At 43.7% G+C, this 19,789-nt stretch overlaps 1 protein-coding gene across 1 annotated transcript; it reads right to left on the minus strand.

The window, feature by feature from the left end:
- Positions 1-456: 456 nt before the first annotated feature.
- cUnh1orf210 (chromosome Un C1orf210 homolog) lies at positions 457-19,309 on the minus strand. Its single transcript, XM_084163436.1, has 5 exons — positions 19,171-19,309; positions 18,688-18,743; positions 2,544-2,668; positions 1,542-2,049; positions 457-1,347 (listed from the first exon to the last, which is right to left on the minus strand). The coding sequence occupies exons 3-5, from the start codon at positions 2,652-2,654 to the stop codon at positions 929-931; spliced, it is 1,038 nt and encodes a 345-aa protein (XP_084019562.1). The 5' UTR covers positions 2,655-2,668; positions 18,688-18,743; positions 19,171-19,309; the 3' UTR covers positions 457-928.
- Positions 19,310-19,789: the final 480 nt, after the last annotated feature.

Below are 19,789 nucleotides of genomic sequence, written 5' to 3' on the forward strand. Positions count from 1 at the left end.
TTGGGGAACAGGATTTCATTATTTTTATCTACATTTCTGCCTGAGAAATGACACCCTGATATAGTTCTGTGATCTGTGAAACAGTTCTGTTAATCACTGAGGCATTGTGTGTTTGTGTGTTCTTTTTCTTTAGAATTTTCAAATAAACTTGACGTGTTTTATGATTAATAGTGATGTTGTGCTTGTACTATTTTGGACACACTGTCCTCAGGCTCCAGCTTTATGTTGTATGTTGATCGTATTAAAACAAAGAAAACAATCTGAAGTTGTTGTTTTTAAGTTATATATATATATACCATGATTTTTCCGGTCCGGCCCACTTGGGAATAGATTTTCCTCCATGTGGCCCCTGAGCTAAAATGAGTTTGACACCCCTGATATGAAGCATTGCTATACATGATTATAGATCGATGCATATGCCTAACTGTGTTTCAAAATAATTTGATGCAGGTGTGCTTTTGAATTTTAAAACGTTTTATTTTATCTACAAATGTAATAAAACGGAGTGCAGGCACACCCAAATAACATCACATTAATTGGTAAAAGTGTGTTGGAACTTAAAAAAGCTAACTAAAATACAAATTGATTGATTAATTGACCCACTTTGAATAATAATTCTAACATATTTATATCAAAGTCCATACAAACAGTCAGCCCAATTTTGAAATCCATTGAAAGACAGCCAAAGGTGCCCTATTGCAGAGCTAAATTTAGTTATTGCTATTGACAGTTTTGTATTCATCTGTCTCTGTGACTGTTTTTTCCCTCCAAAGATGATGGAGATAGACATGCTTATATTTAATATCTGATTTGGCCCCAATCAGTGTCCAAATAGCCTAGTGACCTCACTCTCGCTCTCTCTCCATTCTATCTCTCTCTCGCTTTCCTCTCTTTCTCTCCCCTCCCTTTCCACCTTCTCCCTTTCTTCCTAGCCAATGGTAAATTCCGTCCCATCCTCTTCCTCCTCTTCCACCAGTTCAAGTGCCCTCTTAGCCCTCTCCCTCTCGCTGGCTTGTATGTAGTTATCCTCTATGAAGCCATCATCATCATCATCTTCCTCATCCTCCATGTCCATCTCTCCCTGGGGGACAGCAGCAGGGTGGGGGCTCTGTGCCTGTCCCCCATGGTTGTGCATGGAGAAGCCCACCTCCAGGCTGTTGGGGTCACACTGGCTGGCTGTGTCCTGCTCGGTCAGACGGGTGTGTTGGTAGCTGGCTAGGTAGCGGTGGACCAGATGGCATTTGGCCAGGCTGGCGATGAGGAGGGAGAGGGAGATGGCCGTCACCAGGACTGCCACCAAGTATTGCCATCTGTGTGAGGGGCGGCTCTGACCAGGTGACTCTGTGCCTGTTAGGTGAGAGGGGAATAGGTTTTACATTTCAAGTCATTATTATGAATTACATCACAGCTAAAACAGCCAAGACCGCTTGAGTAAGCATCAAATAATTCTATGACAGCTGATAATTCTATGATATATCTTAAGTACATCATTTATAAATGAGGTGATATGAGGCAGAAGTCAATTGTTATGAGATCCTTACCATTAGCTGTAGTCATTGCGTTAGTTGGAGTTTTGGTGGGATGTTCAGTGTCATTTGTCAACAGTTTTCTATGAAATGGTCTTCTGATTCCTGTCGACAAATCATCAGAGCCACGCTCAAGCTCTTGGTTCCCATGGAGATCCAGGAAGGATATAGTTACTATATCTCGAGTGGAGACAGACAGGGGGACTTGCAGTCTGTTGTTCCCCAAAAACAGCTTCCCTAACCTGGGTAAACCCTGCAGAGCTCCAGCCTCTATGGAGGTCAGTTGGCAGCTACTGAGGTCTAGTATTTGCAGGGAGGGGAGGCTGCAGAGGTTGTCTTTCCCCAGCAGAGGGAGGTAGTTGCCTGAGAGATTGAGGGTAACCAGATGATCCAACCTCTGTAGTTGTCTGAGGTGTTGAGGGTTAGTTAAGTTGAGGTGGTTCTGGGAGAGGTCCAGTGTGGTTGCATTGTCCCATATCTCTGGAATATGGGCCAGTTTCCTCCAACTGCAGTTAAATGATGCCTTGGGGAAGAGATGAACAAGATTGGTCAAGCCAACCCTTCCCATTTTGCGGTTGCCATTTAGCAAGAATCAAGAAGTGTTTAAAACAAACTTTATGATTTTCGAAAGTATCTCCCTAAAGCCACTATATTGGTGAATTAAAAGGGAATTATAAAAAACTGGTGTTTAATTAATTAGGAGTCTTTGCAACTGTGCTGATAAATAAATATTCCATGTAAATTTAAAACGAAAGATAAAGAAAACCATCTAATATTTAACAAATCAAGCTGTGAACAACAAATCGATTCGCTCAAAGAGAGCCCCAATCTTGACATAATTCTTATGTTGATATCCTGTAACGAATCAGACTTGACTCCCAGAGGTAACATTATCTTATGATCAACAACCAGGAAAAGTGTCTCAAACAGGAAATTCCCCGTAGTCGCTTCCTCACGTGACTGCTTGGAACTGAACAAAGGGAAGAAAAAGAGAAGAAAGCTGTGTGTCTTTCTTACCGTGCCAGTATTGACATTACACGGGCCAACAGTGCGACTGTGAAGCGTGTTCCCGCTAACTGTTCCCCAGAAACACAAAACCACACACAGGCCATGGCCCCAGGACCCCATGGTTCCCCCGCTTCCTGTAGGAATCACAGATGGACAGACAACTGCATTGAGAAATAATAACCAGATAACTAGAACCGCATTGAGAAATAATAACCAGATAACTAGAACTGCATTGAGAAATAATAACTAGAACTGCATTGAGACAAGTGTTTTAATTAATACTTTACATGCTATTATTGGGGATTTATTATTCTCTTAGATTGATGGGATGACTAACTTAGAAGGAGTGCATTCTTGACTGGGCTAATGTAGGTTGTGACACCTGGGGAGGCTGTGATTGATGTGAAGGTCTGTTTTAGTGTGTAAAATAAGATAAGGATTGTGTCTTCAAATGCTAGACTATAATGGTTCTTTGTGAGCTGTAAGTCTTCCTTTGACATAGGAATGATGTCTAAGGGAGCTGGCTCTTCTCACTATGATAGAATGTTATGATAATCTTGTGCCTGGCTGTAGTGTGCAACAAATGGCGCCGAGGAGATGAGACCAACCCCATGAACCTAGGATTGGCTGAGAAACTTTAAACCACGCTCAAGTCTTTACTCTAATTGGCCAGCAGAGAAGTGGGAAACTTTCTGTCAGGGTATTTGGGTATTGTTTCTGAAAACAATGTTTTAGTTCTCTGAGAATGCCCTGCGTGGTATTACAGTGGACCCGTATATACGAAACATCATATTTACCATTGAAGGTTTTTGCATTAATTAAAATAACTAGTATACCTTAGAAGTCGTGTTGACCTCTTTTGTTCCTAATGCCAGATTTGAATTGACGCAACTTTGACAATTGGTGACCCCGACGCGATCTGGTAGAAGGGACTTTGCTGGGTAATGTCCGGCACATTTGGTCAACTCTTTCATCGAACCGTATGTTTCACAAACTGCCCGGGCTTCTAAAAAGGTAAGCAGATACCTGTTGTTAAATAACCAAAGATCTGCACATTGGCTTTATCCAAATTAATTTTGTGAAACAACTGTCTGATGTAAGTGAACTAAATTATGAAACTATTATGAGTAGATAAGCACAATATTGTGACATGCAAAACCTTTAGTAAATGTGATGTTTAACCCATGGTACCAGAGAGTATTTGTTCTACCGGCAAGGTCCGTAACTACGAGGGTACGGCTAGGTTCGGAGAAAATACTGACATCTATCGGCAAGGTCCGTAACTGCGAGGGTACGGCTAGGTTCGAAGATACAGGGAATAATTGATTTAGTATTTGCTATCGGCAAGGTCCGTAACTACGACAGTACGGCTAGGTTCGAAGAATTACACCGGCAAGGTCCGTAACTACGAGGATACGGCTAGGTTCGGGAAATTTTAGATATAGGGAATAATTGATTTAAGTAATTGCTATCGGCAAGGTTCGTAACTACGACAGTACGACTAAGGTTCGAAGAATTACACCGGCAAGGTCCGTAACTACGAGGATACGGCTAGGTTCGGGAAATTTTAGATAAATACTAGCGACTGGCAAGGTCCATAACTTCGAGGTATGGCTAGGTTCAGCGGAGTATTTTTTAAAGATAGTAGAAGAGGCTGTGTGCCCTTACAGATTGTGTGTGGGATATAAGTGTGTCATTTATGACTGTGTGACATATTTGACTGTGTGATAGGATTATGACTGTGTATTGTGAGTGAGTGCGATAACTGTGTACTATTTTTGCTGTGTGATAACTGTACACTACGTTTAACTGTGTACCATTTTTGGCTGTGAATACAAATAATATTTTAAAACAGTAAATAAGGAGAATTATAAAAGGAAATAAGGTTTAAATTGTGCAAACGGTAACAAAAGACACCCATAGGAGGTACTATAAAAAGTTAAACAGTGCGAGTGTTGTCGTATGCATGAAAGTGTGAATGATAAACCTGTATACCTTGACAGAAAACAAATTGGGAATCATAAGACGTTTGTGGCTGCCCAAACGGTATAATTTGGGAATACATGTTGGGTATGTGGTTGCTTAAACCATATAACCCGTTAAAAACAATTGGGAACATAAAGCTAAAGTGATGAATTGTGTGACTGAACGGAAACGGTTCTGAGCTGATATGTTTGAACTGTGCCGTTTGGTGGTAGACTTAGCATCATTCTGGTTATAGGTGCTTGGGTTGAGGGTTTTTTGTTGATTATTTGATGTAATGTTTGACGTTTGACCCTGTAAAATACTGCTTAAACAATTAGACTGAAATAATTCGGTTTTACGTTTAAATATAAACGTGCACCAACTTTAACTAATTAGGTGGGAATTATTTGATTTAATAAATGGACTGGAGTACTTTGAGTAACGGCGGAATATTGGAGGCGCGCTGGGACGAGAAGCAGCTCCTCACAGCTCCTCAAAAAGGTAGAGTTGCGAGGGGAGGGGCTGGAGAGAGCGAAAGTGTGGCTTTTGGAGCCAGAAAAGAATGGCAGTTGACTGGGAACGCATGTGGGTATCTGACGAGAGAGTGTTCTAAACTTGCTCACCGAACGCAGACGTGCGTTGGGTGAGAAAGTAGAGAATATTCACATTTGCGTTTTTGGTAATTTGGCAGACGCTCTTGTTTAGAGCGATTTATGGGAGCAATTGGGGTTGAGTGCCTTGCTCGAGGGCACATCGGCAGATTTTTCGCCTGATCGGCTCGGGGATTGTAACCGGCGACCTCTCGGTTGTTGGCGCGGCGCTATTGGTCACTAAACTGCCAGCCGCCCCAAATGAGTTTAAGATTGTGGCGTTGGTGGATAATGTGATTGGAATAAACTGACCATAAGTAATGTTGTTTTAGACGTAATGTATAATATAATACAAAGCAAATAGAGGGTTAAATCGAACTAATTATCATGGTAGAGCTAACGTAGTACAGTGAGGGAACTTCATTTTGTGTCAGAGGGTAAGATGAGATCATTAATAGTACTATTGGTGGAAATCTATTTATAATTTCAAGGCATGGAGTAACAATCTGCATTTATGAGTGTAAATTTCACGGCTGATGTGTTGATTGAATGGGTACGATGAGTATTTGGTTTGGTAATGTTGAATGGACTATTTGTAGCGTGTTTATGGGTTAAATAGAAAAACTAACTTATACAATAGGGAATCAAAAGGAGAGAGAGTTTTTTGCTGAGGTGAAAGCTACTGCGATTTTCATTTGGTGACGTCACTTGCTCTATGAGCTGGGAGTAGTTACTTTGAGAGCATCGCAGATGGTGTGGAGTGACTGGCGATGTCCCTGGTTCGAACACAGGTAGGGACAGTAGACAAAGCTTTCGCAGTGGGGCAATATATATATATATATATACATAGATTACTATGTGGATTGTGAAAGGTTGAATTAGATAGCTTAAATGGAAGTATTCTAGAAAAGTCTATGAAAAATATGTTATAAGGTTACCATGCGCTCTCCCCGAAGGAGCAAGGGGAGGGTGAAAGACAGTATAGTTCAAATGTCATTAAGCGTATGCTGACCAGCGATAGCAAGTATTTGTTTTATTAATTAGGGCGTAATCAGAGAGAACAGTTAAATAAATTGAATAGTGAACTGAAATGGGTTAGCGGAAAAGTACAGAATAATTGGACGATTTTAAAACGATAATTTATTTTGATTAGGATGAAAGTATGCATTGGCTGTTGTGCTGGGGAATAGCGCCAGCCTGTAGTGGGTTATGGATTTGTTACATAAACTTATATTTTAAATTAAAGTGATGGAATAGGCTACAATTATAACATTATCAGAAAAAATACACAATATAATGTGAAATAGTTATTACAAGTATTATTGATAGTTATTACAGTTATTATCATTGATCCAGTAATGATATAAGGATAGTAGAGGAAGGCAGGGGATTTAATCTCATTTAGGGAAGTTATATTAGGAAGAAAATACAATTAAATGAGGGAACATTTGATGTAACCATGATTGTATTGGCTAAAGACTCAAATATGACATTTACAGGGAGGATAGGAACAATAGAAGGGAAGACAGGTTTTCCTAGGGGGTTGAATAAATAATTGATAAATGGATCATTTGAGATGAGATCACATGTAGCAGAGTTAGGGTAATCAATTAAATAATCATTGTATACTCGAGGAATTTTGAGTGGTTTAATGAATTAGATATGAGGAATTAGAATGATACAAACAATTATTGATGGGTTAAGACTGGGGATATCTATCATGTTTTGTGTGTACTACCATCTTTAGATTATAACTAGGAGAAAGAGATTAGCTCATCTCAGTTAGGCAGAATTTAGGTCATAAAAGTGAGCTATCAAATTGAGTGAGGCCTGGCTATTTGTGATTGTTGTTTTTTCAAATTGGGTTAAAATGGGTTCACAGAGCCAGAGGCTGTACAGAGAAAGGTGGAGCCCCCATGTTGCCCTAGTGAAAGAACATTCAGAGGAATGGTTACTAGGTAAATGGATAAAACAAGGGAAAAATATTACTGATTAGCAGAATACACCAAATGGGGATCAGTATGGCCACTCCACTGGGAGATATAGAAGAAAGATAAATTGGAGAGCAAAAGCCCAGCCCAGTGTCCATCTGGAGATACATTTTAACGGATGACAGGAAGAGATTTTCTTAACTCAGGAACAGGAGGCTGAGTTAGAAGCAATTCCGTTCAAATTATGGTCACAAGGACAGCAGATGTAGGACTAATTAAGGGGGTAGCTCCAGTACAAGTGATTCCTCGATTCGATAATAGACCATACCAAAAGCAATATACTATGAAACCAGAAGCAATAAAAGGGATAACACCTACATTTGAGCATTTACTTAAGGGAGAGGTGATAATTCCTGGAGATGAGGTACAATGAAACTCTCCAATATTTCCTGTTAGAAAGGAGGCACCTAGCGCCGACTGGAGGATGGTCATGGACTTACAGTTAGATTAATAGAAATATCATTCCCAGAGTTCCATGTGTACAGATCCACATACATTGCTGAACCAATTGAAACCAGAGAACTCCTATTTTACAGTGATAGATTTAGCTAATGTTTTCTTTAGTATCCAAGTTCATCCGGATAGTCAGGGGTGGTTTGGCTTTACTTTTCAGGGAAGGAAATGGACTTAGGCTAGGATACCTCAAGGCTACTCAGAAAGTCTTACAATCTTAGACCAGGCTATAACTAAGACTTTGGGGAAGTTTGAACCTAGGGAAGGAAGCAAATGTTAATTTATGTAGATTATATTCTATTGGCTAATCCCACTCAGGAGGGATGTAAGGAGGGATACAATCCAATTGTTAACCTTCCTGGCAGAACAGGGACACAAAGTGAACAAAAAGAAACTTCAACTTTGGTAGAGCGAGGTCATTTACCTAGGACACACTATAACACAGGAGGGGCGAATGTTAAATTCATCCAGGAAAACTGCTATATTTAAACGCCAAAACCGTTAAAACAAAAAACAAATGATGAGCTTTTTGTTAATGATAAAGTGCTGTATAGTTTAATAACTCCATTATGTACTGCATACGGGTAAATTAAGTGATCTTATCTATGGGAAGGCAATGGTAGCCCATGGTAAAGTAATTTGGAACTCTAAGGAGGCATACATACATCAGGGATGTTATCCAAATGGTAGAGAGTAACGAGGGATATGACATTGGTAGTGATTTAAAGATGATGAAGTTTTTTGGTGGGCTATTAGATATAACTGGGTTAATCATAAACATAAAGATTTTTATTCTTTGTTGCTAGACAGAAGACTTAGGTGACTTAAAAAATAGACTTGTCATGTCCAACAATTAGTCTTCAGGTCAAGCCCGGGAGAGCCTGGGTAGAACAGAGTTTGAACTAAACATGAGTGTTTTTACAAGATAAGAGATTGAATGATTGGATTACTAATTGATTCTGAACTGGATGAAAGTTGAATTTAGATGCCATAAAAGACAAAGGAAGTGGGAGGAGCAATAAAGGAGCAAAAGATAATCTAAAAAATGAAAGGCATGGCAATAGGATGATAAATTACATAAGAAATGGTTTAGAAAGGTGGTAATATTGACACATGGGCAAATCATGTGTCAAAAAGGGGGAGTGATAGGATTAAATAATATTGATAGAATTAAATAAAAATACTTAAAAAGAAAAAACAACAATAGAAATAGAGAGCTGAGCATGTATGTGTGAAGATAGTTTATTAACCACACCCGTATGTCAGAGGTTTTGTGCCCCACAGGTGAACTAAAGGAGAAGGTGACCCACTCTATCTAACCAGGAGACTGAATCAGGCCTGGCGGGAAGGGCCACACCAAGTACTGCCTTTGCCAGCAGAATAGCTGAGAGATCCATCTGGGTGCATGTCACACACTGTAAAAAGGTAAACCCAGCTACACCTGACGAACAAACACAGAGTTAGGAGAAAGATCCGATCACCACAAGGGTCCGGGGGTTGGCTCCTTAACGAAGATTCCCTTACCCTGTCTGATCATCCCTGTGTGAGTTCGATAGAAGGTGAAGCAATGGGTTGGCCTCTGGCATCTGACATGTTCTCAGGGCAAGGGTGGGGATTCACAGGTCTCCTGACGGTAGGTAGCTGTCTGATTGTGGGGGCCATATTCCTAACACACTCAAACCCTTCTGATCAGCCGAAAGTAGTAGTTAACCTAAAACAAGTTGATAAAATAATACCTGAGCACAGTATACGAAGGCATAGGAGACAGCTAGACGTAGGGAAAGGGGAAGATTAGGGACTTTAGGGGAGGACATCACTGTACGTGTGTCGCCATGTACATCCTGGGACTATGTAGTTGCTTATGTCGAGAGCGTGGGGGATGTGTAGGTCTCCGTGCACAGTTTAGGGACAGGTGAAGTATTGTGAAAATAGGGAATTACCAGAAATGGCAGTGCAACCCATAGAAGGGTAGGTACTGTCTGAAAGTCTGAAGTACGCAAAAACAGGTTACAGACCTGACAAGTAAGATATCCTCTTCAACTGGGGCACCCTATAGAGTAAACCTCTCTGAGGGAGGTAGTGAGACAGTGCAACCTATAGACCTGAAGAAAGTAGGACAGGTGGAGACGGGGTGTAGGAATCTTGACCTGTGGTTGGAATGGATTTAGTATACGGCAAGAACTATGTCTAAATAGGACTGTTATGCCTGTGGGACAGCCAAACCAAGGTTAACAACTACTCCGTTCCCCTTGACAGGCTTTGACTCTCTGTCAGGTTTATCCTCCATGCAAGCCATCTGGGAATGTGGTGAAAGAGTCTTGTAGTAACTTGAACTATCAGTATCCCCCGATAACAAAGTCATCCCGACCTGGGTTGCCTACGTTTGAAGTCTCAGGGGATTCTAATTGTTTTTCTAGGACTAGTAAGATAGGATACAGAGTAGGGCATCTTAGCTCTGCTCCTACACAGAGAATATCACAACTGAAAGAGAACATGACTAATCTCTCCTCTTTGTTGCAGACAGAGGATTGTAGGAACTAAAACCAGGCCCGTGCTGACATCTGATGGTTGTGTGGTGATAACTGATTGTGAACTCAACTACATATGTAAACAAACTAACGTGTCAGAGACTGGTGAGTTGTCACGTAGAAAGTAGGACCTCCTCCGGGATCCTTTGATGAAAGGATCCTTTGATGGGATAGGAGTACCTCGAGAGGTTCCAGAACAATTCAAAGCTAGGAATCAGATCGCAGCTGAGTTTGAATCAAGTATTTTTTGGTGGTCAACAATTAATAAAAACATAGATTGGATAAATTATATTTACTATAGCCAGCAAAGATTTATAAACCACACTTGTGATGCAATAAAGGGATTAGATGAGCAAACAGTGGCAACTATCTTAATGACAAGGCAGAATATAATAGCTTTAGATATGCTTTTGGCTGAGAGGGGCGGAGTTTGTGTTCTGTTTGGATCTATGTGCTGTATTTTCATCCTCAAACAATATAGCACCGGACGGGTCAGTGACAAAAGAGCTACAGGGAGTAACTACACTGACGAACAAACTGGCTGAGAGATCTGATATTGATAGCTCCATAAACGGTTGGTTTGATAACATATTTGGTAAATGGAAAACTATTGTTGTGACTATTCTGGGTGAAGTTATAGCTTCTATGGGTATACTTGTTCTTTGTGGATGTTGTCTTATTTCCTGTGTCTGAGGTTTGGTGAGAAAGGAGATGGAGAAGGTGATTTCCCACAGATGGTGAGATAAGGCCCAATCCTGGACTCCAACCAAGGAATTGAGGATATGACCTACCAGGCTTGGTGGAGTGACACTAGAGGGTGTCTAAAGGGGGCCAAAATATACTTCTCTGTTTGTGTTTTATGTTTTAATAGTCTTATGTTTTGTGTTTTATTAATCCTGTGTTTTATGGTTTGAAGTTTTTTGATGACTGGTAACAATTTGCAAGTTGGGTGTAGATGAACAGAGGGTTTGAATGTTTTTGTATCATTATGGCCTATTAATAAAAGTGTGATTTTTTTGTTTGTATTGTATTATAATGAATGATAATCTGTGTTTTCTTATTTTTTGAATCACACCTTATTAGGTGTGAAAAGGGGGACTATTGGGGATTTATTATTCTCTTAGATTGATGGGATGACTAACTTAGAAGGAGTGCATTCTTGACTGGGCTAATGTAGGTTGTGACACCTGGGGAGGCTGTGATTGATGTGAAGGTCTGTTTTAGTGTGTAAAATAAGATAAGGATTGTGTCTTCAAATGCTAGACTATAATGGTTCTTTGTGAGCTGTAAGTCTTCCTTTGACATAGGAATGATGTCTAAGGGAGCTGGCTCTTCTCACTATGATAGAATGTTATGATAATCTTGTGCCTGGCTGTAGTGTGCAACAAATGGCGCCGAGGAGATGAGACCAACCCCATGAACCTAGGATTGGCTGAGAAACTTTAAACCACGCTCAAGTCTTTACTCTAATTGGCCAGCAGAGAAGTGGGAAACTTTCTGTCAGGGTATTTGGGTATTGTTTCTGAAAACAATGTTTTAGTTCTCTGAGAATGCCCTGCGTGGTATTACAGTGGACCCGTATATACGAAACATCATATTTACCATTGAAGGTTTTTGCATTAATTAAAATAACTAGTATACCTTAGAAGTCGTGTTGACCTCTTTTGTTCCTAATGCCAGATTTGAATTGACGCAACTTTGACACTATCCTCTGGGAATTCATTCTACATCTTGTTTTATACTTTTATAACCCAAAATAAATTCAATGTAATTCACTATTGTCACGCCCTGTCACGATCGTCGTATGGAGTAGACCAAGGCGCAGCGTGATGACCGAACATATTGAATCTTTATTATCTATAGTGACAATATACACAACAAAACAACAAAACGAAACGTGCAGTCCTACGGTTTAATATAACCAACAAGGAACAAACCAAAACGGAAACAAGATCCCACAAACACAAAGGGAAAACAGACAGTTTAAATATGGCTCCCAATCAGAGACAACCAACAACAGCTGACACTCGTTGCCTCTGATTGGGAGCCACTCTGGCCAACATAGAAATAGCACAACTAGAACTCCCGACATAGAAACACAACACATAGAATGAACACACCCTGGCTCAACATATAGAGTCCCAGAGCCAGGGTGTGACAGTACCCCCCCCTAAAGGCGCGGACTGCGACCGCGCCTCAACTAGAACCAAACAGGGGAGGGCTGGGTGGGCATTCCTCCTCGGCGGCGGTTCTGGCTCCGGGCTTGCCCACCACCCTCCAATAATCCCCCCATAGCGCCCCTGGTCCGATCTGGCCCCGCTGGCTGGAGCTGAACTGGACATAGTAGGAGCGGATAGCTTCAGCTCCGGTGTGGAGCAGCCGACCGGTACCTGATCAGGCACCGGTGACCCAGGCACGGGTTGTGCCGGACTGACGACGCGCACCCCTGGCTTGGTGCGTGGAGCAGGAACGGACCGGACCGGGCTGACGATGCGCACCCCTGGCTTGGTGCGTGGAGCAGCAACTGGCCGGACCGGGCTGACGATACGCACCCCTGGCTTGGTGCGTGGAGCAGGAATGGGCCTTACCAGGCTGACGACGCGCACCCCTGGCTTGGTGCGTGGAGCAGGAACGGACCGGACCGGGCTGACGATGCGCACCCCTGGCTTGGTGCGTGGAGCAGCAACAGGCCGGACCGGGCTGATGATACGCACCCCTGGCTTGGTGCGTGGAGCAGGAATGGGCCTTACCAGGCTGACGACGCGCACCCCTGGCTTGGTGCGTGGAGCAGCAACGGGCCTTACCAGACTGACGTCTCGCACCCCTGGCTTGGTGCGAGTGGCAGGAACAGGCCTTACCGGGCTGACGTCTCGCACCCCTGGCTTGGTGCGAGTGGCAGGAACAGGCCTTACCAGGCTGACGTCTCGCACCCCTGGCTTGGTGCGAGTGGCAGGAACAGGCCTTACCAGGCTGACGTCTCGCACCCCTGGCTTGGTGCGAGTGGCAGGAACAGGCCGGGCCGGGCTGGCGACGCGCACCGTAGACTTGGTGCGAGTAGCAGGAACAGGCCGGGCCGGGCTGGCGACGCGCACCGTAGGCTTGGTGCGAGGGGCAGGAACAGGCCGGGCCGGGCTGGCGACGCACACCGTAGGCTTGGTGCGAGGGGCAGGAACAGGCCGGGCCGGGCTGGCGACGCGCACCGTAGACTTGGTGCGAGTAGCAGGAATAAGCCGGGCCGGGCTGGCGACGCGCACCGTAGGCTTGGTGCGAGGGGCAGGAACAGGCCGGGCTGGCGACGCACACCGTAGGCTTGGTGCGAGGGGCAGGAACAGGCCGGGCCGGGCTGGCGACGCACACCGTAGGCTTGGTGCGAGGGGCAGGAACAGGCCGGGCCGGGCTGGCGACGCGCACCGTAGGCTTGGTGCGAGGGGCAGGAACAGGCCGGGCCGGGCTGGCGACGCGCACCGTACACTTGGTGCGAGGGGCAGGAACAGGCCGGACCGTACTGGGGACACACACCACTGGCTCTACACCGGGATCTGGAACAGGCCGGACCGGACTGGTAACACACCCCAGTACCTCTCGCCGTGCCTCTACACCTTCCTTCCCTTCCTTGACCAGTGACCCCCGTAACCTGGTGGCCTTCTGAATTCGCCCCTTGTCTGCCTCCGTCAGCCCCGTCGTCCATGCCCTGTGCCCCCCCCTAATTTTTTTTTGGGGTTGCCTCTCGTCCGTCCGACGACGACACTGATTACGCCGTTGCTCCTCTCTCTGTCGCGCTTCTACCGTCTCACTCCATGGCCGGCGATCCATCCCGGCCAGGATTTCCTCCCAGGTCCAGGACCCCTGCCCGTCCAAGATCTTCTCCCACGTCCAGGCTGCCTGCTCCTGGACACGCTGCTTGGTCCTGGTATGGTGGGATCTTCTGTCTTTATCGTCGTATGGAGTAGACCAAGGCGCAGCGTGATGACCGAACATATTGAATCTTTATTATCTATAGTGATAATATACACAACAAAACAACAAAACGAAACGTGCAGTCCTACGGTTTAATATAACCAACAAGGAACAAACCAAAACGGAAACAAGATCCCACAAACACAAAGGGAAAACAGACAGTTTAAATATGGCTCCCAATCAGAGACAACCAACAACAGCTGACACTCGTTGCCTCTGATTGGGAGCCACTCAGGCCAACATAGAAATAGCACAACTAGAACTCCCGACATAGAAACACAACACATAGAATGAACACACCCTGGCTCAACATATAGAGTCCCAGAGCCAGGGTGTGACACGCCCTGGCTCTGGGGACACTGTTATGTTGAGCCAGGGTGTGTAGATCTATGTGTTTTGTTTCTATGGTGTAAATTCTATGGGTGCTATTTCTATGTTGGCCAGAGTGGCTCCCAATCAGAGGCAACGAGTGTCAGTTGTTGCTGGTTGTCTCTGATTGGGAGCCATATTTAAACAGTCTGTTTTCCATTCGTGTTTGTGGGATCTTGTTCAAGTTGGTTTGTGTTTGACCGTAGACTGTCACGTTATCGTTTTTGTTGTTTTGGTCGTGTTCGCTAAATAAAGAGTATGTTCGTCTGCAACGCTGCGCCTTGGTCCTCATCTCTTACCGACGATCGTGACAACTATGACCTGACTTATCAGTCATATAGGGCATATGACCTTACTGACATAGGCCCCCCACAAGGTATAGCTATGTGACCTGTCCAGGAAAAACTACTGGCCCTAAAACACACCAGAATCGGGTTGAGACATAAACCATTTTTTTGACATAACTGAAACCAGTGACCTCTGCTCTTCTGTAAGCAAATTTGCTAAACTTACATTTGTTTGCATGCAGTGTTGACTCGTGATGTTATATACAGATCCGCTGACTCATTGCACATTCAGAAGATGTCTATTGGCATGTTCTCACAAATACAAAAGTACCAGTTTAGTGTTTAGTCATAGACTGAAGAGCTCTTTCACACACTTTAACAATAGCTTTTGTTCTGCAGATTGCTCTTATGTTGTTCTTCTCAGATCTTTGACTGTATCTTTCTCCTTCTTTGTTTTTTCATCAGAGCCCGGCCTGTTTGCAGAGTCCTCTTGGCACCAGAATTATTTTTCACAGAGGAGGCCTACTGGCTGGTCGCTTTGCCATTAGGCCTCTTCCCCTCTCCTCCTTCTGCTATTCAGCTCAGCATGGTTGGCTGTAAAGCCCAGAGTGGGGATCTCTTTTATCTCTTGCTGTCCTCGCACAGTAAAGCCACAACAACAACAACAACAACAACATGCCTGGGAGCTATGGGAACCCCAAGAGCCCACGAGGCTGTGTGTGTAGTAGCCCACTGGGCACAGACGTCAGTTCAAAGTCTAGTTTTCATTTACATTTGGTTGAGTTGTCAACTAACCTGAATTCAACGTAAAATCAACAAAACATTTCACCATGTCATTGGATTTAGGTTAAAAGATGGGTGAAAAAAAAGAAGAAATTCCCTTACGTGGATAACGTTTTTCAAATCCAATCAGTTTTTCACATTGATTCAACGTCATCACATTGAATGTTTTGGTTGAAATGACGTGGAAACAATGTTGATTCAACCCGTTTTTGCCCTGTGTGTGTGTGTGCTTTATGTTTAAGGGTAGGCTTTGAAAGTAGTTCCAAGGGGCTCCTTGACCAGCCCGCCTCCACACTCCCAGCACAATTCCACGTCTTGCTGTTCTGTAATGGGTTACCCAGGTCCTGTCCCCCTCTTCCCTCTCCTTCCCCACTCCACGCTCTCCTCTCTGGGTACGGAAGTGACACACACAGCCGTCCTTCGTCTGACCTCCTGGTGACACTGTGGTGAGGTGAGCAAGCCTTCCTCCCCCACAGTCCTCATCCATGGTGCCAGATAGATATTTTTGTCATTGGTTTCAGATAATATTTTGCGTGGGAGCTAAGTGATGCCATTGTTTGTCAAGAATAAAGGATATGATTTGATCATACAGGGATTTGAAAAACAGCTGACAGAGAGGGAGGTTGTTTATGAGGCAGATGTTTTAGACACATGCAATGGATACAGGGAGCCTGCTACTCAGGATAGGGTGGTATACTTAAGCAATAAGGCACGAGGGGGTGTGGTAATGGCCAATATACCACGGCTAAGGGCTGTTCTTATGCACGACGCAAAGCGGAGTGCCTGGATACAGCCCTTAGCCGTGGTATATTGGCCACATATCACAAACCTCTGAGGTGCCTTATTGCTATTATAAACTGGTTACCAACATAATTAGAGCAGTAAAAACAGTCTGATATACCACGGCTGTCAGCCAATCAGCATTCAGGGCTCGAACCACCCAGTTTTTAGCAGACGCTCTTATCCAGAGCGACTTACAGGAGCAATTAGGGTTAGGTGCCACATCGACAGATTTTTCACCTAGTCGGCTCGGGATTAGAACCAGCGACCTTTCGGTTACTGACACAACGCTCTTACCCACTAAGCTACCTGCCACCCCAGGTATGTAAGGTCTTCTCTAAGTACTTCTTTACTTTTAAACCCTCTAGAGTCGATGTCCGTACCCCCGTGGAAATCAAATTAGCATAATAGAAAATCCCCATAACAATCCGTCAGTTTAAGCTAGAGATATTTGTATGCGTCTCAATCCGCCACATCTGCTGATGTCGCACTTCTGCATCTGCGGTGAAAGGTGACAGAGCTAGAGGTGAAAGGTGACAGAGCTAGAGCTGAAAGGTGACAGAGCTAGAGGTGAAAGGTGACAGAGCTAGAGGTGAAAGGTGACAGAGCTAGAGGTGAAAGGTGACAGAGCTAGAGGTGAAAGGTGACAGAGCTAGAGGTGAAAGGTGACAGAGCTAGAGCTGAAAGGTGACAGAGATAGAGGTGAAAGGTGACAGAGCTAGAGGTGAAAGGTGACAGAGCTAGAGCTGAAAGGTGACAGAGATAGAGGTGAAAGGTGACAGAGCTAGAGGTGAAAGGTGACAGAGCTAGAGGTGAAAGGTGACAGAGATAGAGCGGTGTTTGTCAGACCATGAGACATCCCGAAAGTCGGTCTTCTCACAAAACCGTCTGTAGCGTCCGAACGGTTTGGCCTACAAACTATTATGACCCCTCGATGGAAAGATGAGACTCTCACATACATGATGGGACCACCGAGTGCTGACGCGCGTAGCACGTGAAAATCGTCTGTCCTCGGTTGCAACATTCACTACCGAGTTCCAAACTGCCTATGAAAGCAATGTCAGCACAATAACTGTTCTTTGGGAGCTTCATGAAATGGGTTTCCATGGCCGAGCAGCCGCACACAAGCCTAAGATCACCATGCGCAATGCCAAGCGTCTGCTGGAGTGGTGTAAAGCTCACCGCCATTGGACTCTGGAGCAGTGGAAACGCGTTCTCTGGAGTGATGAATCACGCTTCACCATCTGGCAGTCAGATGGACTAATCTGGGTTTGGCGGATGCCAGGAGAACGCTACCTGCCCCAATGCATAGTGCCAAATGTAAAGTATGGTGGAGAAGGAATAATGGTCTGGGGCTGTTTTTCATGGTTCTGGCTAGGCCCATTAGTTCCAGTGAAGGGAAATCTTAACACTACAGCATGCAATGACATGCTAGTCTATTCTGTGCTTCCAACTTTGTGGCAACAGTTTGGGGAAGGCCCTTTCCTGTTTCAGCATGACAATGCCCCCGTTCACAAAGTGAGGTCCATACAGAATTACAGAAATGGTTTGTCGAGATCGGTGTGGAAGAACTTGACTGGCCTGCACAGAGCCCTGACCTCAACCCCATCGAACACCTTTGGCGATGAATTGGAACGCCGACTGCGACCCAGGCCTAATCGCCCAACATCAGTGTCCGACCTCACTAATGCTCTTGTGGCTGAATGGAAGCAAGTCCCCGCAGCAATGTCCCAACATCTAGTGGAAAGCCTTCCCAGAAGAGTGGAGGCTGTTATAGCAGCAAAGGGGGGACCAACTCCATATTAACGCCCATGTTCTTGGAATGAGATGTTCGACGAGCAGGTGTCCACATACGTTTGGTCATGTAGTGTTTATATATGGAGACTGTTTCATGACAAAAACAAGATTTAAAATACATGTAAACATTTAATAAAATGTTTCCTGATCTTTCTTATATCTCTCAGATATAGGACAGAAACTTCAGAACAAGCTTCCTTTTGATTTTTGGGGAGACTGTTGTTCCATGTAGTGAATCTGTTATTCAATGCGTTTGTATGGGCTAATAGCAGTAAGGCCAAATAAACATTTTCTTCACATAATGTTTTCATATAAAAAATAATAATTATACTTCAAGGGGTCTTAAAATTCCAAATCCAATAGCTAAATGATCCTTCTTAAAACAATTCCATATAGCTTAGTAGAACCCTCCCCTGGTTTAGACAGGGCTTAGACTGTTATGGGTTAATGAGTTTCACATCTGTAGCTCTGTTAATCCCACTAAATCATCAACAAAGCAACTGGCAATAGGCACAATCCTTTCTAACATTTTGCTCAAAGGTCTACACAGTGTCAGCAATAAAACCAAGCAAATTCTACAAACAAATACACCGGAAACTATTATCTTTAGCTTTAGAGGTTAGTGGGATAGAAGAATAATGCATTTGACAGACCTTTAGCTTCCTGTGTCTCCTTGGTAATGTTACTGGACTTCACCACATCATCCTCCCTGAATGAACAATGGTTTACATTATTATCAAGACGCTGGCTAAAAAGTCAGCTGATGTCAAAGGTTTAGCCTTATTTTGATCAAAACAGCAAGCGGCGGGTATCAACATGTGGGCATGGCGGCGCAGCATGCATCTAATTTAAGTATCAATTTCTCTCTCATTCATCCACTTTCATGTTATTATATCTCGTAACAGCCGTCAACATAATTACTGATATACTGTAATGGAGATTGATCAAAAGGTTGTTTGCATTTGGTTATTATACTAGTATGTTATAGAAATATACCAACATATTGTATTACTGTAACCACAGTACTTAAGGATCAATAGGAGAATCAGGGACGTCATATGATCTCAATGTTGACAAATGGAAACAGCCCAAAAGGTTAACATTTGGAGAAAGTCCACTCATTAGAAGTGTCCTACCTGGCCAGCCTGGTCTGTATGTCCCTGAAACCCGGGTAACAATATGTCCTCTTCCTTATAACTCACATTAATTCAGCATTGTCACTGTAAGTTTGTTTTTTGCCTTTGCTATAAAATGGAGGCATGTTGAGCAAAGGTTGAACGGTTCACCTCAATCGTGTTATGAAGGACTTAAGTTAATGAGTAACTTTGTAATTGCATACAGTAGGTGCGCTCACCTCTCCTTCATACTTTCCCTTGCCTTTATCCAATGGTACTACACTAGACCTGGTCAGAGTCAATAGTCAATTCAATAAGAACAAGGTGGTTGCTATACAATTACATGCTTTGTCCTTCCTTATGTCAGAATGTTTATACACAATAGGAGTCAGTATTCCACAGAACCCATGTTATTTACCCGTCTTTACACATTACATAAGCCTACTTTTATACGAGCATAGTCTATCCACAGTCAGGGTATGATATAGCACGGACGGTACTGCACATTTAAAAAAGCACACTCAGGATACCCCACAGACACACCTTGCTTTGTTCTTATAGAACCACTATCTCTCAAAACGTCTGGATCTGAGAGAGGGGAAACAGACAAGATACATGTGAAGCAATTTTTTTGTTTAGT

This window comes from Coregonus lavaretus, assembly GCF_964263955.1.
Source record: "Coregonus lavaretus genome assembly, chromosome: 6".
Taxonomy (NCBI): domain Eukaryota; kingdom Metazoa; phylum Chordata; class Actinopteri; order Salmoniformes; family Salmonidae; genus Coregonus; species Coregonus lavaretus.